The following is a 21428-nucleotide window of genomic DNA, read 5'->3' on the forward strand; positions in this document are numbered from 1 at the left end:
TCTCTAGTTGCACCGCATCCTGGAAAATCTTTAAAGGCACAAAGCCATTTGAGTTGCTTAGCACCTGTATCTAGGAGCCCTAATCTTCCTTACTGAAGCCAAGTGTTTTGGAAGGCAGACCCAGTATTCATTTCCTACCGCAGTAGAATTTTTTTTAATAAAGTTAATGCAGATAGCTTCCGCTGACCCCCCAAACTCAGGGAAATATCTTGTCTTTTCCGCATAGAGTGAAGAAAAACTCCGGCAAACCCAACCCAACGCGCTCCTGAACTTCCGCCCTTCAGCACCGTTTATAGACTTGTGCGCCGGCGCAGAATTCCAGCGCATGCGCCGTGGCCAGCCATAACTGCGCCTGCGCCCAACACCGCCAATCCGCTCCTACCAATCAGAGGGCGCACTGACCCGGCAGCCAATCGCCTGCCCCGGCACTCAGTTCGCGGCGGATCCGAAGGGAGCGGAAGGTTCCGGGCAGTTTAGAGCTGAAGCGTCTCGCGGAGAGGGATGGATGCAGCAGAAACCCATGTGGAGGCTGCCGCCCTAGAGTAAGTGTCTGCCCTCAGGCGGCAGCCGGGAGCGGGCCGGGAGGAACTTCCGGGTCCCCGCGTACAGTCGCTGGTCCCCTGAATCCCCTACAGCCTTTACAGTCGGACCTCCGGATGGAGTAATCCTGACCCCGGCGCCCGGTCTCAGGTGTCTGCGGTGACTCGCCTCTCACCGGGGTCGTTTATACAAGAGACGTCCCCTCGCTCCCCAAGAACTACTGCCAAGGGGTGTGTCCTGGGGGAACGGGCCCGTCCCTGCTGACCCTCTGCGCCCCTTTGCAGATCGCACCGTCTTAACAGGAGATTTTACACCGCAGCAGACATCCAGGAAGGGTTATTTAATTTCTGTCTCCCCTGTCCCAACCCATACACTCCCAGCAGGTTATTTCATACCCATCCCTGCCTGCCTCTGGACCAGTCCCATAGACCAAGGCATCCAGCGCCCCCATCCCTCTTCCCCGAATCTCTCAAGTACTCTGAGACCCTGCCCCAAGGCTCGTGCTGTGTGCCTGGAGGGATCCCCACTGCTGTCAGAGTTTCCACCTTATTCTTCCCTTTCCATGTGTATTTCCCAAACTGCCTTCAGACCTTGACTCAAATGGTTTCTGTTCAATGAAACATAGCTTAAAATCACAGGCTCTTCCCCACCACACTTTGTATTCCTCTCACTCTGCTTGTTTTTCCTCATGGCACTTATTACCTCCAAATGTCCTCCATACACCGTTCCTGGTCCCAAATGGCCCTCAGTCCTCTGTGTAGATACTGATCAGAGCAAGACTCTCAGCCTTGATACATACATCTACATACATACATATACACACAAATTCTCCAGAATTAGCACTCCTACTAGAGTCTGCAGTTTCCCGTTTCTTTGCCCCTTCAGGGCCCTGGCCAACCTGGCAGATGTCCTAGCATCTGTAGGTCTACAGGAGGAGGCCGAATTGCCAGCTCCGATCCTGGCTGAGTTTGTGGTGGTAAGTACAAGATAGGAGCCAACCTTTCAGAAGCCAGGGACTGCTCCTGGGTCTTCCTTTTTAAGATGTTGGGCAGCATTGATAGTGAGCAGCCTGTTGGCCTTTAGTACAAAGAGATAAAGGCGTTCCCTGTCTCTACCCTCCCACTGAACAGGACTCCCGAAAGAAAGACAAGCTGCTCTGCAGCCAGCTTCAGGTAGTGGACTTCCTGCAGAACTTCTTGGCTCAGGAAGACACTGCCCAGAGCGTGGACCCCTTGGCTTCAGAGGACACGAGCCGTGAGTAGGCTGCCCTGATGGGGGAAGTAAGAGGACATCAGTTAGGTCAACTTTTTGACCGATGGGAAGACTGAGCCCCAGTGTTGCAGGTATACAGGCCAGTGTTACTCATGACCTCATTCCTGGTGACTCATCTCAGGACAGAAGGCAGTTGCAGCCAAAGAACACTGGAAAGAGCTGAAGGCCACCTACCAAGAGTATGTGGAGGCAATCATAGGTGCCCTGACCCAGGCCCTGCCCAAAATGGAAGAGGTCAAAAGGAAGCAGGCACAGCTCCAGGAGGCCCTTGAACAGCTCCAGGCCAAGGTACATCTAGGGTGAGGGGAGGGAAGGGCATGCAAAGAAGGGAAGGGAAAGGATGAGCATGCTTGGTTGGATGCATTGGCCACCTCCCAGAATCTAAACACAAACACATGCTCCTCTCTTTGTCCCTCTCCTTTGCTTATCTACAGAAGCAAGTGGCCTTGGAGAAACGCAGAGCAGCCCAGAAGCAGTGGCAGCTGCAGCAGGTGGGGCCATTCCTCTAGTAACATATCGCTTCCCACTACCATACCACTGCATGTGCTATAAGTCCTCTGCCTGCAGAGCCTTCAACTCATTTTCTCCCATGAGGCATTATAATACATACCAACATGAACTTGAGTCCTAGCATTGCCACTTGCCACTGTATGACCTTGGGCAGTCACCTAACTTCCTGCACTTGTTTCTTCTGTAAAATGGAGGCAACATTACCACCTACCCCATGGAGTTAAGATGATGAAGTAATTAAACTTGTGCCTAGCATATAGCAAACTAAGTAAGTCTGTCCTAGTCTTTATGCCCCTTTCCTCCAGAATGCCTCATTGGAAGAGCTCATTCTGACCCTTCCTTTCATCTAGACCCTTGGTCCTGCCTAAAGTGAGTAGGGTCCTCTTTTCCTTCTGTGGGTCTAAGCCCTGAGCTGGGTCTAGGCTGGAGGGTTTAGGAGAATGACTCTAAAACCTCAGCATCTGACTAAGCCATGTCTGCATTCTCACTGCTGGTAGGAGAAGCGTCTGCAGCATCTGGCAGAAGTTTCTGCAGTGGTAAGGGGGCGTCAGACAGGAGCTCAGCAGAAGCTTGAGCAGCTATATCAGGAACTTGGAACCCTGAAGCAGCAGGCAGAGCAGGAACAAGATAAGCTTCACAGGTGAGGCTGGGAGCATGGGCTGCAGGTGGTCTAGTTGAGGTTCCCTCCCTTAACACCACCTCTTCCTTGCAGGCACCAGACCTTCCTCCAGCTGCTTCACATCCTGCAGGGTAAGCTGCTATTCCCTGAAGCAATGGCAGAACTACCTCAAGAGCTGGATCTTCCTGAGAATAAGCCCCAGCAACTGACCCAGCTCCAGGAGCAGAACATTGGGAACATCACTAGCAGAGATGGGGGTGTGTCCTCCAAGGTGAATGACAGGTGGGACAGGTGGGCAGGGAGGTGGAGAGAGAAGTGAGAGGTAGGACCTACCCACTGCCATATCTCCCCAAGGCTGAGAGCCCATGACCTTTTGGAGAAGCAAGCTTACCATGGCTTCCTGGGGGACAAGAACTTGGGGAAGGATTCTAGAGCAGGTCAGACTTCAAGTCAGGCCCCGGCATCCCTGGATTACAGGGACTGGGGAGGGCCTCTCTTCTACTTGTACTGTATCTGAGTGTTGCTGTTCTTAGAGGGGGTGACAAGTTTATCTTTTGGTTGAGGCTTCACACCTCACCCCCATACTCAGCCTGCTCTCAGCTAACCCCTCTGTTCTTATTTCCCAATCCTCTGGCCCTACCGTCATTGCAGGATGACTGTAAACTCCTGAGTACAGCCCGATTTCCAACCATGACACAACTGGGGGCAGGCTCTGGTTCTATTGGTTAAATGCCCTGCAGCTCTCTCAGTTGCCTTTTTGTCTGTTCAGCTTCATATGTTGGTGGGGCGAGCCTCACTTAAAGGCCAGCAAGTCAGGTGCTAGGACTGGTCTGAATGGAGAGGAGGCCCTGGCCTGGGACCTCAGGGGTTGCTTGCCCAGATTCATATGTAGCAAAAATGCTGAGCTTAATTCAGGGAGGAGGAGGAGGATGTTTTATGCAGGTGATGAGCTATGGGAAGATCATTTTAATCACTGATCCAAATGTTTACTAAATCTCTGCGTTGGGTCAGACCCCTTCTGTGAACTGGCACTGTAGCAGTGGGCTTGTCTGACTAGTTCTTGGTCATGTGGAACATAATGAGCATAAACATATAAATGGGTCAGTAAGATGATTTCAGAGTGTGGTAAAACAATAGCCAACTAGAATAGAGTAATATGATAAAGAGCAATAGTGAGAGGACATAGAGGCCCCAGTCTGTCTGTATTGGCCTGTGTCTGAGTGAGTTTGTGTTAGTGTCTGTTTGGGTATTTCTGTGTTGTGTTGCTCTCTGTCTCAGTTCCTCTGTGTGTGTGTTGCAGGAGGTGTGGCCAGTGGAGGGCACTGCTGTGTGTGTGAAAAAGAGATTGCATCCCTGACTGGGAGTGTGGGAACTGCTAAGAGAGAGAGAGAGAGATCAGTGACTACTGTCAGAGTGGAAAACCCATTCTTCATATGAGAAAGGACCATAATGTATGAGAAAGACTGAAACATCTCTGAGAGAAGAGACACTGGGCCCTTTGGTTTTGGTGAGAAAGAGTTTCAAGAGACACGGGTCCCTATTCTGATACTGGGATGCCTCCTCTCAGGTGGAGATTAAGATCCCTTGTACTGTGATGGCTTGCTCTGCTTTCCTGAGGTGCCTTTAGTTTTCTCTCAAATTGTTCTTTTAAATACATAGGCTCCATTTTTTAGGACTGAAATAGGACAGGTATCAGAGTTCTTTGAGGACTTGAATCATGACTGAATGAGCTTGTTGAGGCTTGAGGATACTCCCCTAGGGCGCACACAAATACCAGAGCCCTCCTCAGTCTACCCATCCTACTGCCTCCCACGGGGGCCCTGCTACCGCCTTTCAGCAACCCAGATAACCCAGGCCATCCTAGTGGGCTCCCCTTTACCCTATGGTCTTGTTTCTTCTTTTAGTCTTGTATACTTCAGAATTTTCATAGCACAGAGGAGAGGCCAAGAATATATCTGCCCTTCAAAAGGAGTGTCTAAGGGACAGTGGGGTATGGATTGGGATCGTGTGGAGTTTCTCTGTCTACACACAGGGCAGCTGACAGAAAGTCAGCAGGGAAGGGAAGATACTCCTATAGAGCCCTTTAGCGTGGGGATGAAGAATAACATCCTGAGATACTCCAAAGCAGGGGCTGGGGTAGGACATTGAGCACATGTATAATAGTCAAACTTAGAGGTCTGCAAAAATGCTGGGAAGCACACTTCTCTCAGAAGGTATGAAACAAGTTGGTTCATTTGGAGGCCAGAGAAGAGGGGAGCCTTGAGTATCTGCAATGTTCAAATTCCCTGATTCCTCCAGAATGGCTGGAGTTGCCCAGAAACCTCTTGATTGGCAAGCTCAGGAATTGGCATTTATTTTCAAATAGAAGCTGATTTCAGCTTCCTGTTGTTCTCAGCCCTTTCTTAGGTTCTCCTAAAGACTATCCATGTTCACTGATGACTTTTTCAAGGTAGATATGTGCAAGGAGTGACCTTGCCCTGGGAAATTGTGATCTCTTACACAAAGAGAGAGAGAGAGACTTATAGGAATTGACAGTGATTGCTGAAAAGGCCCAGATGCCTGCCAAAGATTTCCTCTTCCTCTTTTCCATCCAACCTAGGGACACAACAACCAGTGAAAAGTAGAGAGGAACTGGAGACTAGCCAGTGAATCAGCAAAATCAAGACAATGTTACTCCACCTCAACCAGAAATGTTCTTGATAAAGTGATGCCTAAGTTTACTCCATTAAACAAATGGAAAACTTTTTTCCTGTTCTCTGTAAGCATAATGTTTTCCTTTTTAAATATTTTCTTTTATGATAAAACATTTTGCTTTTTTCTAGTTTTAATTTCATATTTTCTAGGTATTGTCATTATTTGGGAATTTTCCATTTTTAATTTTTTAAGTTTTATTGGTATGAAGTTGTGTTAATCATTTTTATCTTTTTTAATATCTATAGCCTGTTTTAGGATTGCCTAATATTCCTGATTTTTGTGCCTTACCTAATTTAATTGATTCATCATTTCAGATGTTCATTCATTTTCAAATATTCAAGGATTCAAAGATTAGCTTTTGTGTTCTACTATCATATGTTTATTCTGGTTCATGGATTTGTAGTCATATCTTGATCATTTCTACCTTCTGTTTTTAGTTGGAGAAGATGCACTTTTTTGTGTGAATTCTTTATCAGATGACAAACTTGTGTATTTGGATCTTCATTTGATATCTCAAATAAACATTTGACAATATAAATTTTTCTGGCTTTCCCTAAATATTTTCACAGCCATTCAATTCATAGAATTTCCATTTCCCATTATAATTATTTGATTCATTTTGATACTAATTTCTTAGGGAAAAAAATTTTGTGGGAGCATAATCTTTCTAAGTTTATTCTTATTTGTTCAGGTAATGTTGATATAATAAAAACTGAAATTTGGTGAGTGAAGTACTTATAGTCTTGAATGTGGTCTATAATGTTTTATATGAATTTTAAAAATATCTGCTTTATAATTGTCATGTGTACTGTTTTCTGTTTGTTATATTATGCTTATTTTTTCAGCTTATATCTTTTATATACTTTTATATCTTTTACTATACACATTTATATCTTTTACATATGTTGCATATCTTTTTACTTCATATGTTTGTATCTTGTATATACTTCATCTTCCACTTTGGTACTCTGTAGTTTGACTACTTTATGAAGAATATGGGATTGTGGTTTATTCATTTGTTCATTCATTCTGCTTGCAGTTAAACTATGTGCAATTGCCAGTCTTTCAATAATTGTGAAGTATTTTCAGCTTTATCTCTAAAAAGTACTCTTACCTCTTCTTTATTAGCTTCTTCTGAGACAATAATTGTATTTTCTAACTGTGTTTTTTTCACACTATATAAACTTTCTTTTATATTTATCATTATTTTTTCTCTTCAGAATGTATTTAGATGCTTTCTTTAAATCTATTTTTGTTAAACTGTATGTTATCAGTCTGTTATTTCACCATTAGCTTAATTTTTTATTTTCATTTCAAGCGGTTGTATTCAACCCCAGTCTACTTTATTTGGATTTTGTTGTTACTCTGACTCACGTTTTGACCTTTTATTACTTTGAACATACCATATATAGGCCTTTTGTCATCTGTATTTGCAAGGTTCATAATTTACATCTTTGTGGACCTTTATCTTTTGCCTGTATTGGATATACCTTGTCTTTGTGTGGTTGTGTACTTTTACTATAAGCTGTCCATATTTCCCGAACTTTATCTTTAAGAATATTATACGTCCCATTATAAAGTTGGGATGACTTGTGTTTATAACAGTTGAATGTTATACTCCCCCACCCCCCCAAAAAAAATCACTAAAGTTGTTCAATGACACTAGTATTTCTGGATGATGACAGTTAACAAATCAAAATGTACACACCAACTAGAAACTGGTGATGAACCACCTTTTCCTACAGCTCAGTGCTTTTTGGTGTATTAGTCACTGAAGGCTCAAGACTGAGAACACTGGGAAGCATGTTCAGCAATGCAAAGTCACTCACTGTGCTTGAATAATATTCTACTTATCAAGGTTTTAAGGACTAACAATTGAAACTGAGCAGGAAAACAAAACTCAGCCAAATATAAAATGTTTAAAGAACAGTGACCTACTTTGCATCACTTAGCAAAATGAGTATAGTTTTTAAATGATCCCTTGTGACTACCATGGTAACTTTAACAATTCTGTAGGGTAATAGTAAAACATACATTTATATGTATTTATGTATATATATATATATATCACACACAAACACATACATACAAACAAAATTGGCAGGGAGACTAGATTACATGGAGAAAGTGAGAGTGACTATGATGGGTGTTAGGCTTGCTTTTTCAGATACAGAGCCCGTCATTAACCATTTTCTCTCCTTATTCCTCTGTACAGGAACGTACATATTTTGCTTCCACAAGTGAACATACACTAATGCCTTCATACCTTAAAAGTTCTTAGTAAATGCTCCTTGGCTTGTATTCAGGAAAGATTTCCCAAAGAGCTGCCTCTTGAGCTCAATTTCAAACAAATGATACTATCCAGAGTCAGATTTCATCATTTACTGAATGTCAGCTATGCCCTACATAAGTTCTGAGAATTTTTTCTTAAAAATGATAAGGGCAATTTGAGTTTAAATTTGGAGACAAGAAGTAAAAATATATGAAAAACTAAAAATACTGTCATTGTTAACATCTAAGCATCTGGGTGTTTTGGCAGCACTAAGAATAATCGTATACTAGGCAGAAGGAACATTGTACAGACTGGTGACTTCAGGAATGATAGTGGCCAAGCAAACTTTGGAGCATGGGGTGTAAGGGAGGAAATGGGAATGGTGAGTTTATGAGGGACTTTTAGCTTTACCCTAATGGCTATACGAAGTCAAAGCCTTCAGAAGCCAAGGAAACCTACTGATTTTCTTCCCTACTTTGACAAGAAGTCTCCAGGTATATTTGAATCAGGGAAGTCACATTATTGGTGAGTACATTTATGAATTCTGGACAGAATGTACATTTATAAAGCAGTGTAAGTGCTTCCATCTGCCTCTTGAGGTAAACATGTTTCCCTGAATAAGCATTGCTCATTATTGGGATTTGCTGTAATGACAGCAACTAAAAAGCTGAAACCCATTTAGGCAATTAGATACCATATTGAAGCAACATTGGAATGGCAGTAGAACAGAGCCTCTATTTTAGAATGCTGCTACCTATAAATGAATTAATATAGTAGTCATAATTATAAACAGTTGCATGTTTTACTCCCCCACCCCCCAAAAAAATCACCAAAATAGTTCAATGACACTAGTATTTCTGGATGATGACAGTTAACAAATCAAAATGTACACACCAACTAGAAACTGGTGATGAACCACCTTTTCCTACAGCTCAGTGCTTTTTGGTGTATTAGTCACTGAAGGCTCAAGACTGAGAACACTGGGAAGCATGTTCAGCAATGCAAAGTCACTCACTGTGCTTGAGTAATATTCTACTTATCAAGGTTTTAAGGACAACAATTGAAACTGAGCAGGAAAACAAAACTCAGCCAAATATAAAATGTTTAAAGAACAGTGACCTATTTCCCATCACTTAGCAAAATGAGTATAGTTTTTAAACGATCCCTTGTGACTACCATAGTAACTAACAATTCTGTTGAGCAATATTCAGAGATTACTGGAATATAAAGATAAGAGGAGCTTCGTATTAGGTGCCTATTTCACCATTGGCACTAGCAACAGGTTCTTACCCTTGAAAAAGAATGAAACAAACCTTACTTGATTTTGAAAAGCTTTGGTTGCTTTCAATGGATTTTCTGTTTTATTCCCTCCACTTCCCTCTCATTCCCCATTTCAGGAATTTTCAGGAACTAAGTCATTAATTAAATTTAACTCTGTAGGTGAGATGATGGTTATGATCTGAAGGAGTAAAAGTAGTGGTAAAATACAACAGAAAAAATAATAGCTCGTAATTCAAGTAATTTTAATAATCATCATATTGTGTATCTTACGTAGGAGGAAAACTAGAACTATGGGGTTGCACGTGCCTCAAGGCAAAACTTTTGTTTTATATCTAATGAAATTTTTTTTTGATATTACATAACTTGTTTGTATGAGTCCCAGTACCTGTAATATAGTACATTGTCCACCTCAAAGAGGTAACAGTCTGGCAGGTGGCAGTAAGGATTTCTTTATAAGGTTCACAGTTTCTGGCAAATTTCTTGCTTTGTTTGTTCTTTTTCTGAAAATTGGATGTGTTTGTACATACCCAATCTTACTCATAAAAGGAGTGATTTTTCATATTTTGAGAATTGTTAATTGTATTCAAGTATAGAATTGTACTAATTCTTTCATAATTTTGATTAGTATTCATTCAATAAACATTTCTGAACACCTATGTATCAGCTACTATTTCTATTTTTTATTATATATTTGACATACAACATGTAAATTTAAGGTATATACCATGTTAACTTGATACATTTATTGTAATATGGTTGTCAACAAGGCAATCATTAGTGCCTTAATCATATTTCTTTTTAGTGGTTAGAATAATTAAGTTTTAGTCTCTCAGCAAGTTTGATGATTATAATACAGTATTGTCTATATGGACTGTATTGTGCATCATATCTCTAGGGCTTGTTTACTAGTTGCAAGTTTGTGCTCTCAAACATCTGTTCCACTCCCCCACCCACCATCCCCTGGTAACCGCCATTCAACTCTTCTGTTTTTACAAGTTTTTCTTTTTTTTAAGGTCCGCATATAAGCGATACCATACAGTACTTGCCTTCCTCTGCCTGACATCTCACTTAGCATAATATACTCAAGGTCTAGCCCATGTTGTTGTAAATGGAAAGATACCCTTTATTGATTGAATAATATTCCACTCAGTGAATTTTTATATATATATGTACATGACCTCTTCTTTATCGATTATTCCATTGACAGGCACTTAGGTTATTTCTATATCTTAGCTATTGTGAATAATGCCACAATAAATATGGAAGTGCATATATTTCTTTGATAACTTACTTTCATTTCCTTTGGGTATATACACAGAAGTGGAATTGCTGGGTCATATAGATCTATTTTTAATTTTTAAAGAAACTCCATAATGTTAGATATTTTGGCTGAAAAATCATTACTTTCCCACCAAGAGTGGACAAGGAGTCCCTTTTCTGCACTTCCTGATTATCACTTATCTCATCTTGATGATAGGCAATCTTATAGTTGTGAGATGATGTCTCATTATGGTTCATTTCCATTTCCCTGATAATTAATGATTTTAAACATGTTTTTGTGTATGTATTGGCCATTTAGATGTCTTTGGAGAAATATCTGTTGACTTCCTGCACATTTTTAATCAGATTGTTTTTCTGTTACTGACTTGTATGGGTTTTTATATATTTTGGATATTTACCCTTTATCAAAAATATGGTATGCAAAACTTTCTGTCTCTCAGCATAGTAAGATGCTATAGAGTCACTACTTGTTTTCTCTGTGCTATACTGCCTTCCTCGTGACCTACCTATATTGTGACTGCAAATTATAGTGCCCCTTAATCCCTTTCTCCTTCCCAACAGTCCTCCCCAACATCTCCCCTTAAGTAACCACTAGTTTCTTCTCGGAGTTTGATTCTGCATCTTTTTTGTTCCTTCAGTTTTGCTTTGTTTTTATACTCCACAAATGAAGTCATTTGGTACTTGTCTTTCTCCTCTTGGCTTATTTCACTGAGCATAATACCCTCTAGATCCATCCACGTTGTTGCAAATGGTAGGGTTTCTTTTCTTATAATAGTTGAATAAATTCCATTGTGGATGTGTACCACATCTTTATCCATTAATTTATTGATAGACACTTAGGTTGCTCCCATGTCTTGGCTATTGTAAATTGTGCTGTGATAAACATAGGGGTGCATATGTCCTTTTGAATCAGTGATCTTATTTTCTTTGGGTTAATGCCTAGGAGTGGAATTCCTGGGTCAGTGATATTTCTATTTTTAGTTTTTGTGGAACTTCCATATAACTTTCTATAAGGGATGAATTAATTGACATTCCCACCAACAGGGTTCTGCTTTCTCCGCATCCTTGCCCGCATTTGTTGTTTTTTTGACTGTTGACTGTTGACCATCCTATCTGATGTGAGGTGATACTCATTGTTTTGATTTTCATTTCCCTGATGATTAGCAATGTGAAGCTTCTTTTCACATGCCTGCTGGCCATCTGAATTTCTTCTTTGGAGAAGTGTCTGTTCATATCCTCCTCCCATTTTTTAATAGGGTTATTGCTTTTTGGATGTTGAGACTTATGAGCTCTTTATATATTTTGGATGTTAATCCCTTATTGGATAAGTCATTTATGAATATATTCTCCCATACTGTAGGATACCTTTTTGTTCTACTGATGGTGTCCTTTGCTGTACAGAAGCTTATAGTTTGATGTACTCCCACTTGTTAATTTTTTATTTTGTTTCCCTTGCTGGAGGAGCTGTGTTCAGGAAAAGGATGCTTATGTTTATATTCAAGGGATTTTTGCCTATGTTTTATTCTAAGAGTTTTATGGTTTCAACACTTAAATTCAGGTCTTTGACCCATTTAGAATTTACTTTTGTGTATGGAGTTAGACAGTAATCCAGTTTCATTCTCTTACATGTAGCTGTCCAGTTTTGCCAACACCAGTTGTGGAAGAGGCTGTCATTTCCCCATTGTATATCCATGGCTCCTTTATCATATACTAATTGATCATATATGTGTGGGTTTATATCTGGGCTATATTCTCTTCCAATTATCTATGGGTTTGTTCTTGTGCCAGTACCAAATTGTCTTGATTACTGTGGCTTTGCAGTAGAGCTTGTAGTTCAGGACATAAATCCCCATCTTCATTCTTCCTTCTCAGTACTGCTTTGGCTATTCTGGGTCTTTGTGGTTCCATATTAATTTTAGAACTATTTCTTCTAGTTCCTTGAAGAATGGTGTTGGTATTTTGATAGGGATTGTATTGAATCTGTAGATTGCTTTAGGAAGGATAGTGATTTTGACAATATTAATTCTTCCTATCCATGAGCACAGATGTATTTCCATTTATTAGTGTCTTTAATTTCTTTCATAAGTGTCTTGTAGTTTTCAGGTATAAGTCTTGCACCTCCTTGGTTAGGTTTATTTCTAGGTATTTTGTTCTCTTTGATACAGTTGTAAATGGAGTTGTTTCCTGATTTCTCCTTCTGCTAGTTCATTGTTAGTATGTAGGAATGCAACAGATTTCTGTGTATTAATCTTGTATCCTACAACTTTGCTGAATTCAGTTATTAGTTCTAAAGTTTTAGGGTGGATTCTTTAGTTTTTTGGGGTTTTTTTTAGGTACACTACCATGTCATCTGCAAACAGTGAGAGTTTAACTTCTTCTTTACCAATCTGGATGCCTTTTCTTTCTTTGTGTTGTCTGATTGCTGTGGCTATTATCTCCAGTACTATGCTGAATAAACATGGTGAGACTGTCTTGTTCCCAATCTTAGAGGGAAAGCTTTAGGCTGTTTGCTACTAAGTTTGATTTTGGCTGTGGGTTTGTCATATATGGCCTTTGGTATATTGAGGTACATACCTTCTAAACCCATTTTGTTGAGAGCTTTTATCATGAATGATGTTGAATTTTGTTAAATGCATTTTTAGCATCTGTCGAAATGATCATGTGACTTTTGTCCTTCTTTTTGTTGATGTGGTGGATGATGTTGATGGGTTTTCGAATGTTGTACCATCCTTGCATCCCTGGAATAAATCCTACTTGATCATGATGGCTGATCTTTTTGATGTAGTTTTGAATTTGGTTTGCTAATATTTGATTGCATCTATGTTCATGAGGGATATTGGTCTATAATTTTCTTTTTTTGTAGTGTCTTTCTCTGGTTTTGGTATTAGAGGGATGCTGGCCTCATAGAATGAGTTTGGAAGTATTCCCTCCTCTTCTACTTTTTGGAAAACTTTAAGGAGGATGAGTATTAAGTCTTCACTAAATGTTTGATAAAGTTAAGTGGTGAAGCCATCTGGTCCAGGAGTTTTGTTCTTAGGGAGTTTTTTGATTATCAATTCAATTTCCTTACTGGTAATTGGTCTGTTCACATTTTCTGTTTCTTTCTGTATCAGCTTTGGAAGGTTGTATTTTTCTAGAAAGTTGTCCATTTCTTCTAGGTTGTCTAATTTGTTGGCATATAATTTTTCATAGTATTCTCTAATGAGTTTTGTATTTTCACGGTGTTCGTTGTGACTTTTCCTGTTTCATTTCTGATTCTTTTTATATGTGTACACTCTCTTTTTCTCTTGCTAAGTCTGCCTAGGAGTTTATCTATTTTATTTTCTCAAGCAGCTCCTGGTTTCATTGAATCTCCTATTGTTTTATTCTCAATTTTATTTATTTCTAATCTGATCTTTATTATGTCTTTCCTTCTACTGACTTTGGGCTTCATTTGTTCTTGTTTTTCTAGTTTCATTAATTGTGAGTTTAGACTGTTCATTTCGGATTGTTCTTTTTTATTGAGGTAGGCCTATATTGCTATATATTTTCCTCTTAGAACTGCCCTCACTGCATCCCACAGATTTTTGGCTGTTGAGTTTTTGTTTTCATTTGTCTCCTTATATTACTTGATCTCTATTTTTAATTGGTCATTGATCCATTATTTAGGAACATGTTAAGTCTCCATGTGTTTGTGGGCTTTTTTGTTTTCATCTCATAATTTATTTCTAGTTTCATAGCATTGTGGTCTGAGAAGCTGGCTTGCACAATTTCAACCTATTTGAATTTATTGAGGTTCTTTTTGTGTCCTAGAATGATCTATTTGAGAAAACTTTGCATGTACACTTGAGAAGAATGTGTATCCTGTTGCTTTTGGGTAGAGTGTTCTGTAGATGTTTGTTAGGTCCATCTGTTCTAATGTGTTATTCATTGCCTCTGTCTCCTTACTTACTTTTTGTCTGGTTGATCTGTCTTTTGGAGTGAGTGTTGTGTTGAAGTCTCCTAAAATGAGTGCATTGCATTCTATTTTCTCCTTTATTCTGTTAGTATTTGTTGCACATATTTGGGTGCTCCTATGTTGGGTGCATACATATAATAGTTATATCCTCTTGTTGAACTGACCCCTTTATCATTGTGTAATGTCCTTCTTTGTCTCTTGTTTCTTTGTTTTGAAGTCTTTTGTGTAATACAAGTACTGCAACTCTTGCTTTTTTCTCCCTATTATTTGCATGAAATGCCTTTCTATTCCTTCACTTTTTAGTCTATTTATGTCTTTGGGTTTGAGGTGAGTCTTTTGTAGGCAGCATAGATGGGTCTTTTTTCATCCATTCTGTAATTCTATGTCTTTTGATTGGTGCATTCAGTCCATTTACATTTAGGGTGATTATCCATATATATATATTATTGCCATTACATGCTTTATATTCGTGGTTACCAAAGGTTCAAGGGCAGCTTCCTTACTATCTAACAGTCTGTCTTAACTCGCTTATTATGCTATTTCAACCACAATCTAAAGGTTCTTTTTTTGTTTCCCTTCCTCTTCCTCCTCCATTCTTTATATATTAGTTGTCATATTCTGTACTCTTTTGTGTATCCCTTGACTAACTTTGTGGTTACTTGGTTTAATTTTGTATTTGCTTAGTAATTAATTTGTCTACTTCCTATGGGTTTATTTTCTCTGATGACAGCTATTAATCCCTAGGAGCATTTCCATCTAAAGCAGTTACTCAAAAATATCTAGTAGAAATGGCTTGGTGGTGAATTCCCTCAACTTTTGCCTATCTGAAAAATTTTAAATCCCTGCTGCACATTTAAATGATAATCTTTCTGGATAGAGTATTCTTGTTTTGAGGCCGTTCTGTTTCATTGTATTAAATATATCATGCCACTCCCTTCTGTCCTGTAAAGTTTCTGCTGAGAAGTCTGTTGATAGCCTGATGCGGTCTCCTTTATAAATGATCATTTTTCTCTCTCTGGCTGCTTTTATTTTGTCTGTCCTTATCCTTGATCTTCACCATTTCAATTATTATATGTCTTGGTGTTGTCTTCCTAGGGTTCTTTGTGTTGGATGATCTCTGCACTTCCGTTACCTGAGACACTATTTCCTTCCCTAGTTTAGGGAAGTTTTCAGCAATTATTTCCTTGAAGAGACTTTATCCCTTTTTTTCTCTTTTTCTCCTGGTACCCTTATAATGAGAATATTGTTCGATTTGGATTGGTCACACAGCTCTCTTATTACTCTTTCATTCCTAGAGATCCATTTTTATCTCTGTTCCTCAGCTTCTTTCTTTTCCTGTTCCCTAATTCTATTTCATTTACCATCTCCTCTACATCATCTAATCTACTTTTAAATTCCTCCATTGCATGTTTCATTTCAGGTACTGTATTTTTCAAAATTTCTCTTTGCTGAAGTCTTCCCTGAGATCTTGAATATTTTTCTGTAGCTCCATGAGCATGTTTATGACTTGTTTTGAAATCTTCATCAAGAAGATTGGTGATTTCTGTTTGATGAAGCCCTCTTCCTGGCATTTTTTCTTAAATTTTTGTTTGGACCAAATTCCTCTGTCTCTTTGTTATTTTTTTTAGTGTTTCTTATGGGAATAATAGATTTGTGTAGGAGGCCCCGTTTAGTGCCCTGAAGTTTAATTTCCTGTGCAGGAGCTCCTGCTGTTGTCATGCAGTGGGTTGGTACCTGTCTGTCTTGCTTGTAGTGTTCCGCTTCGGCCTCCTGCAATTATTGGGGCTCAGGTGAGAGGGACCAGCATCTGTTGGGAGGAAAGAGATCCTGGGGATGGGCTTTGCACACAGCTACCTGTCTGGCCCAAAATGGGACTGAGTAGGCTGAGGGTTCTCCCCCTGCCTACCTGGGAGTAAAGTTTAGTTTCGCTGTGAGGAGTCTCCAGGCTATGTTGCCAGTGGGATGGTAGAGTGTTTGAAGCTCCTGAGGGCTCCCAACCTGTTGGGCTGATGGCAGGCTGGGGAGGTACTGTTCACCTGAAGTTTCTCCTAAACAGAGAGCACTTTGCACTCCTTGCCCCTCTTGTGCCCCTCTCACTGCTGGGTAGTCTTTCAAACTGTGTACTCTGCTATTTTCTCAGGGGTTCTGCTGTTGCATGCTTGTTCTCTACAGGCGGCTGGGATCTCCACCTTCCTGAGTGTTCTGCCTGTCTCCGTCTCTGTTGGCCAGCCCCATGAATACCAGGGCACCATGCAATGTGGGCTAATGTTCCCAGTGCAGATTTCCAGGGCCAAGTGTTCAGAGTCCTGGGCTTCTACTCTCTCCTCACTCTGTTCCTCTTCCTCCCTCCTGTGTGCCAGGGTGGGGTAGGGCTTGGGTCCTGCTAGGTCGCAGCTTTGCTACTTTAGCCTTTTCTGTAGGGTCTTCTCTTCTTTACCAGATGTAGGTAGTCAGTTCAGTCTTCCAGTCTTTTCCAGGTCTGGTTGTATTTGCTTTTTTTTCATGTTCTGTGTGTTTTGGGGAGGAGGTTTTTGCTTTGCCTTCCCACATTGCCATCTTTTTTTCCCAGAATACAAATTATTCTTATATTTGACTCTCTGATTGAAACCAATAGCTCTCACAGGGTTTCTTCAGTATCTTAAAGTCTTAATTTTCTTTTTTAATTGAACTATTTCTGTATTCCTATCATCCAAATCACTTATTCTTTCTTCAATCTGGTCTTGCTTGTTACCAAGATTTCTGTTGCATTGTTCATATTATTCATTGAATTCTTTAGTACCAGAATTTCTGTTTGGTTCTTTTTATAATTTAAATCTCTTTGGTAAGGAACTCTTGTTCATTAATTCTATTCTTGAGTTTTAAATTGCCTTTCTGAATTTTCTTATAGATCATTGAATTTCTTCATAACTGCTATTTTAAATTCTTTATCATTTAGATTGCAGTATTCCATGCCTTTGAATTCAGTAGCTGGAGAATGATTATTTTATTTTTGTGATACTGTAGGTCCTTGATTTTTCATGTTTGAAGATACAAAGTCTCTGCTTTAGCATTTGAGGTAGCAGACGTTTTCCTTAAATAAAGTTTTGTTTACTTTGTATATTACAATTCAACAAGCTAGCTATTAGAAACCTTTCTCTTTTATTCTAGAAGGTAACACTAAAGCTCAAGTCTGTGGTTTCTTCTACAAGACCTGGCTCTCTTGGATGCACTCAGGAGTGCACACAGAGAGATGGCAACAGAGTAGGAGGAAGTATAAGCTTAGCACCTGGGGTTTTGGGGGTGCAGATGGGCCTAGTTGGAGGTCCTTCAGTGGGACAGGTCCAAGGTCCATGGGCAGATCTCCTACTGAGGTCCAGAAGTGGACAGCAGGAAACACATTCCTTCAGTGTACTCTGATATTCTTGTCTGCCTCCTTCCCTTTTTTCTCCCTCACCTCAGTCAAGGAGGTCCATCCTTAGAAATCCATGTGTTGCTGGAGAGAAATAGCACAATTATTTCAAAAACAAAAAAGGTAAAGGGTACTGAGAGGCACTGGAATGCATGACAAATGGATATGTGGATGTGGGTACTCCTTCTGTGAACACTTAGCGTTATTTTCTTGAGTTGATCTGAGGTATGGTCTAGCTCTGTTGCAGAGGACAGAGATTTGCACCTTAATGGTGGTGCCAGTGCACTGCTCTGCTCTGGGATTTTTTTTGCAGCTTAATAAGAGCAAGCAACCTGCAGCCCAAACTACATAACCGATCCTGATGTCACTCCCAATAACAAATGAATATATATTAGCCTTTGTATTATACTATACATATCTCTAGAAATATAGTTCCAAATAGCTAGGGTGTAATTTAAGGAAATACCTTTATTAAATGACTTCCAAAGGATAGTATTTTCTGTTAGACATGTTACAATACTTAGTTTTAGTTTGGAAATTTAGGTTAAAAAGCTGTTGGAATCATGTTTGTTTTTTCCTTCCTAGCTGAGTATATTGAGTGTCAAATATTTTTAGAAGTATGTGTGCATTTACATTCATTGTAAACTGTGAAGGCAGGCATCATTCTCTTCATAATTAATTTATTTTGTGTTATTTTTTAAGGAGTCATTTCGATCATGAAGACACCTGGAAGCTACAGGAAACTAATGTCCCTTTGTTGTATTACTGATTGCTATCAATGTTTTGCTATTTTTTTATCTGAGTATCCTGTTCATTTGCAAAGAAGCTAAACGATGGCTTGGCTCATTTTCAAATTTTGTATTAAAGCAGAATTTACATTTAGTGCTATCATAGAATTCAAGAGATGTTTGCTTCTTGGATATTTGGCTTAGTTTGGTGATATTAAAAGTTTTGTGATGACAACAATGTACTTGTTTTGTTCAAATGCAAATGAAGTCTAACATTTCCTAAATGGTTAAGTATATGAAATCATAAATAATATGAAATACAGAAAAAAGGAAAAACCTAATTTCTTCCTCTAGGCTTTGCTGTCTTCACAGAAGTACATATGCTTGGCAGAAATCTAGATAAAGAATCTTAGCCTTGTAACAAATTGTGCAAAGGTTTCCATAAAGTTTTGTTTCATACTTTAGTCCTCAATCCTTTGATTTGCAATTTCTCCCTGGAGGCATTTTTTTATTAGCATCCAATGTCCCTCTTCGATTGACCAACTATTTCATTGGTTTTACTCTTCTTTTGCTATTGCATAAGAAACCAAACTTCTTTATATATTGTTCATATTTTGTGGAGCAGTGTTTGCTTGCTTCTTTAATGATGTTTTTTGCTGAACAGCCTATATTTGGGGAAGCAAAAGAGAAAATTGAACTTGCTAAATCTCTTTATTTAACCTGTGTTATTCTACATATATGTGGTGTGAGAATAGCCCTGTGAAGGCAACCAGACTGAACATTATGTTTTCCTTCATGAAATGATCTTTGAAAAATGCACTTGAAATTCTTGGACTAAGTGAATGAAGTCCTGAGAGAAGCAAGTTAACTACATCTGTAACGCAAATTTCAGTATCCTTTGATAACAAACATCTTTGAATGTCATGGCAGTGGGTTTTTATAATTTGAGCTTAAATGAAAGGTTGCTGCTATATTGATGGTGTGCCAAATTCTAGTTGGTTTTGATCCCTATAGGTGAAAATTATTCTGTTCTATGTAAGACTTATCACTAATAGCCATTCTCAGCTTCCGTTTGCATAACAGTCATGGGTACACAGTCCTGGCTCATTCCTAATGGCCATAAATGTGATGAATCTCTTCTGGACCCCACCCCAAACATTATCCCATTCAGCCACTACTGGTTAACAGACATTTGGCATACAAGATAAAATATCTCTTTTCTACTTATTAAAATATGTTGAGATCAGAATAACATAAATATGCTACAGAAATATGTAAAGTAGGGAGCTGCATCGACATGAGGTGAAATAGATCCAGAGAATGTTTTGGAAATAGTGGGATGTGAAATAGGCCTCTGTAAAAGCTATGTGTTATCGGAGAATTTTAGACATATTCTAGGCAAAATAAACAGAAAAATTCCAGATTTGGATATATAGGATAATATAAGAAAGTGTCCAGGAACAGCAGATTAGTAATGTGGCTGAAGGAAGGGTGTTCTGTATGTGTGACTGGGAGAGAATTGTGTTTGGACTGCAGAGACAGTTAGTTGGACAAATTATGGTAAATGATGTCCTGAGTTGGAAGGTTAGAGACAAAAGCAAATAAATGTTGAAACTTCAAACTTTACCTGTTAGTCTTAATGTTGGTTTTGTTTTCTGGGTTGTCATTTAAACAGATTAATAGTCAATTCATGAATATTCAATGTCTCTATGCTTTCAGGTATTAACTAAACATTATCATTATCATTATCATTTATAGACTAAGTAACAGAATCAGGTGCTTTTCCTAAAGGGAAAAAAATGCCAACAATAGCTGGTACTCAAATTCGGAACAATTATGTGCATTTTTTTTCCATGTCATAGTTGCCACACACACAAAGAAATTACTCCTTTTAAAGTTACTGTAATAATCCAAATACGTTCTCTGTGAAGACAGTGCTGCTTTTAGTTCTTAAAGTTTGATGTGCAGTAGAGTTACATGGAGGTGTTTTTTAAAATTTCAATTCCAGTCATCTCTGGAAATTCTAATTCCCAATTCCTGGCTTAAATATTGTGAATTTAACAAAACACCTGAAATGATGATGATGCAGTGAATTTAGGCACCATTTTTTGAGAAACACCACACTATTTCCCCTTAAGACTTCAGCATACATCATATTACTAGCTTTCTAGGCAGTCCTCAAGACTATGAAACAACAGACATAACCATTTTTAAAAGGATTGGAGTTCCAGAAAGGAATTTAAAATACTGCTATACTAGGAAGAGTTAGGTTCAATATCATAATGGAAACACTATGTTCTGGCAGAAGTCTAAAGTCAAAGAAGAGATGCAGCCTGAAGCAGAGAGATGATGCTGAATGAAAAGCAGTATGAGAGTGAAAGAAAACTTTTTAGAGGGTTTTGTCAAAGTCATTATTTAAGTCCATTTATGTACATACACACAACATACACATGCAGAGTCCTGGAAAACAGACAAAACTGGGTAAGATAAGTATATAGTTTTGTTTTCCAGGAAATAAAAATCCTTATCTATGAAGATATAAATTGCCCAAATTACTGTTCACCAAACCCACACAGCTAAGCCACATTTCCTATCCTCCTCTGGAGTTAGGTAAGGCTGTGTGACTGGACTATAGCTAAGAAGATGGAGATGGAAATGTGTACTAGCAAGCCTGGCTTTTGAAATCCTCCCACACAACCCTTCCATTCTTTTTTCTGTCAGCTGGCTCAGCAGAGAGAACACTTGAGGATCATGAGGAAGGTAGACACAAATGGAGACAGCCTGGGTCCTTGTCACTTGTACGAAAACAGCCTGAGTAAGGACAACTGTGTTGGGCCATTATGTCAGTAAGGAAAAAAAAAGTATTATGTGAAGTCACTTAAACACCGAGGTTATTGTATCAGATA

General features: G+C 39.2%; 1 protein-coding gene across 5 annotated transcripts; it reads left to right on the forward strand.

The window, feature by feature from the left end:
* The first annotated feature begins 392 nt into the window (after window positions 1-392).
* Window positions 393-20115, forward strand: ZWINT (ZW10 interacting kinetochore protein). 5 transcript variants are annotated; one of them, XM_073241037.1, is made up of 8 exons: window positions 393-542; window positions 1426-1516; window positions 1671-1794; window positions 1934-2100; window positions 2247-2303; window positions 2820-2962; window positions 3035-3212; window positions 18497-20115. In XM_073241037.1, exons 1-8 carry the CDS (start codon window positions 502-504, stop codon window positions 18512-18514), a joined length of 819 nt encoding a protein of 272 aa, XP_073097138.1. In that variant the 5' UTR covers window positions 393-501; the 3' UTR covers window positions 18515-20115. The 5 variants fall into 5 exon arrangements, with proteins under 5 accessions (XP_073097138.1, XP_073097139.1, XP_017513831.1 ...); XM_073241038.1 differs by lacking the exon at window positions 18497-20115 and adding an exon at window positions 5541-9769 and having other exon boundaries at window positions 3035-3072; XM_017658342.3 differs by lacking the exon at window positions 18497-20115 and adding an exon at window positions 4242-9767.
* Window positions 20116-21428: the final 1313 nt, after the last annotated feature.

This window comes from Manis javanica, chromosome 7 (assembly GCF_040802235.1).
Source record: "Manis javanica isolate MJ-LG chromosome 7, MJ_LKY, whole genome shotgun sequence".
Lineage (NCBI taxonomy): Eukaryota > Metazoa > Chordata > Mammalia > Pholidota > Manidae > Manis > Manis javanica.

Excerpts from the sequence above, each read along its gene's own strand:
- ZWINT (XM_017658342.3), top strand. The coding sequence starts at position 502 with ATGGATGCAGCAGAAACCCATGTGGAGGCTGCCGCCCTAGA. Across the intron at positions 1,517-1,670 it reads TCCTGGCTGAGTTTGTGGTG|GACTCCCGAAAGAAAGACAA; the intron begins GTAAGTACAAGA and ends CCCACTGAACAG. Across the intron at positions 2,101-2,246 it reads TTGAACAGCTCCAGGCCAAG|AAGCAAGTGGCCTTGGAGAA; the intron begins GTACATCTAGGG and ends GCTTATCTACAG.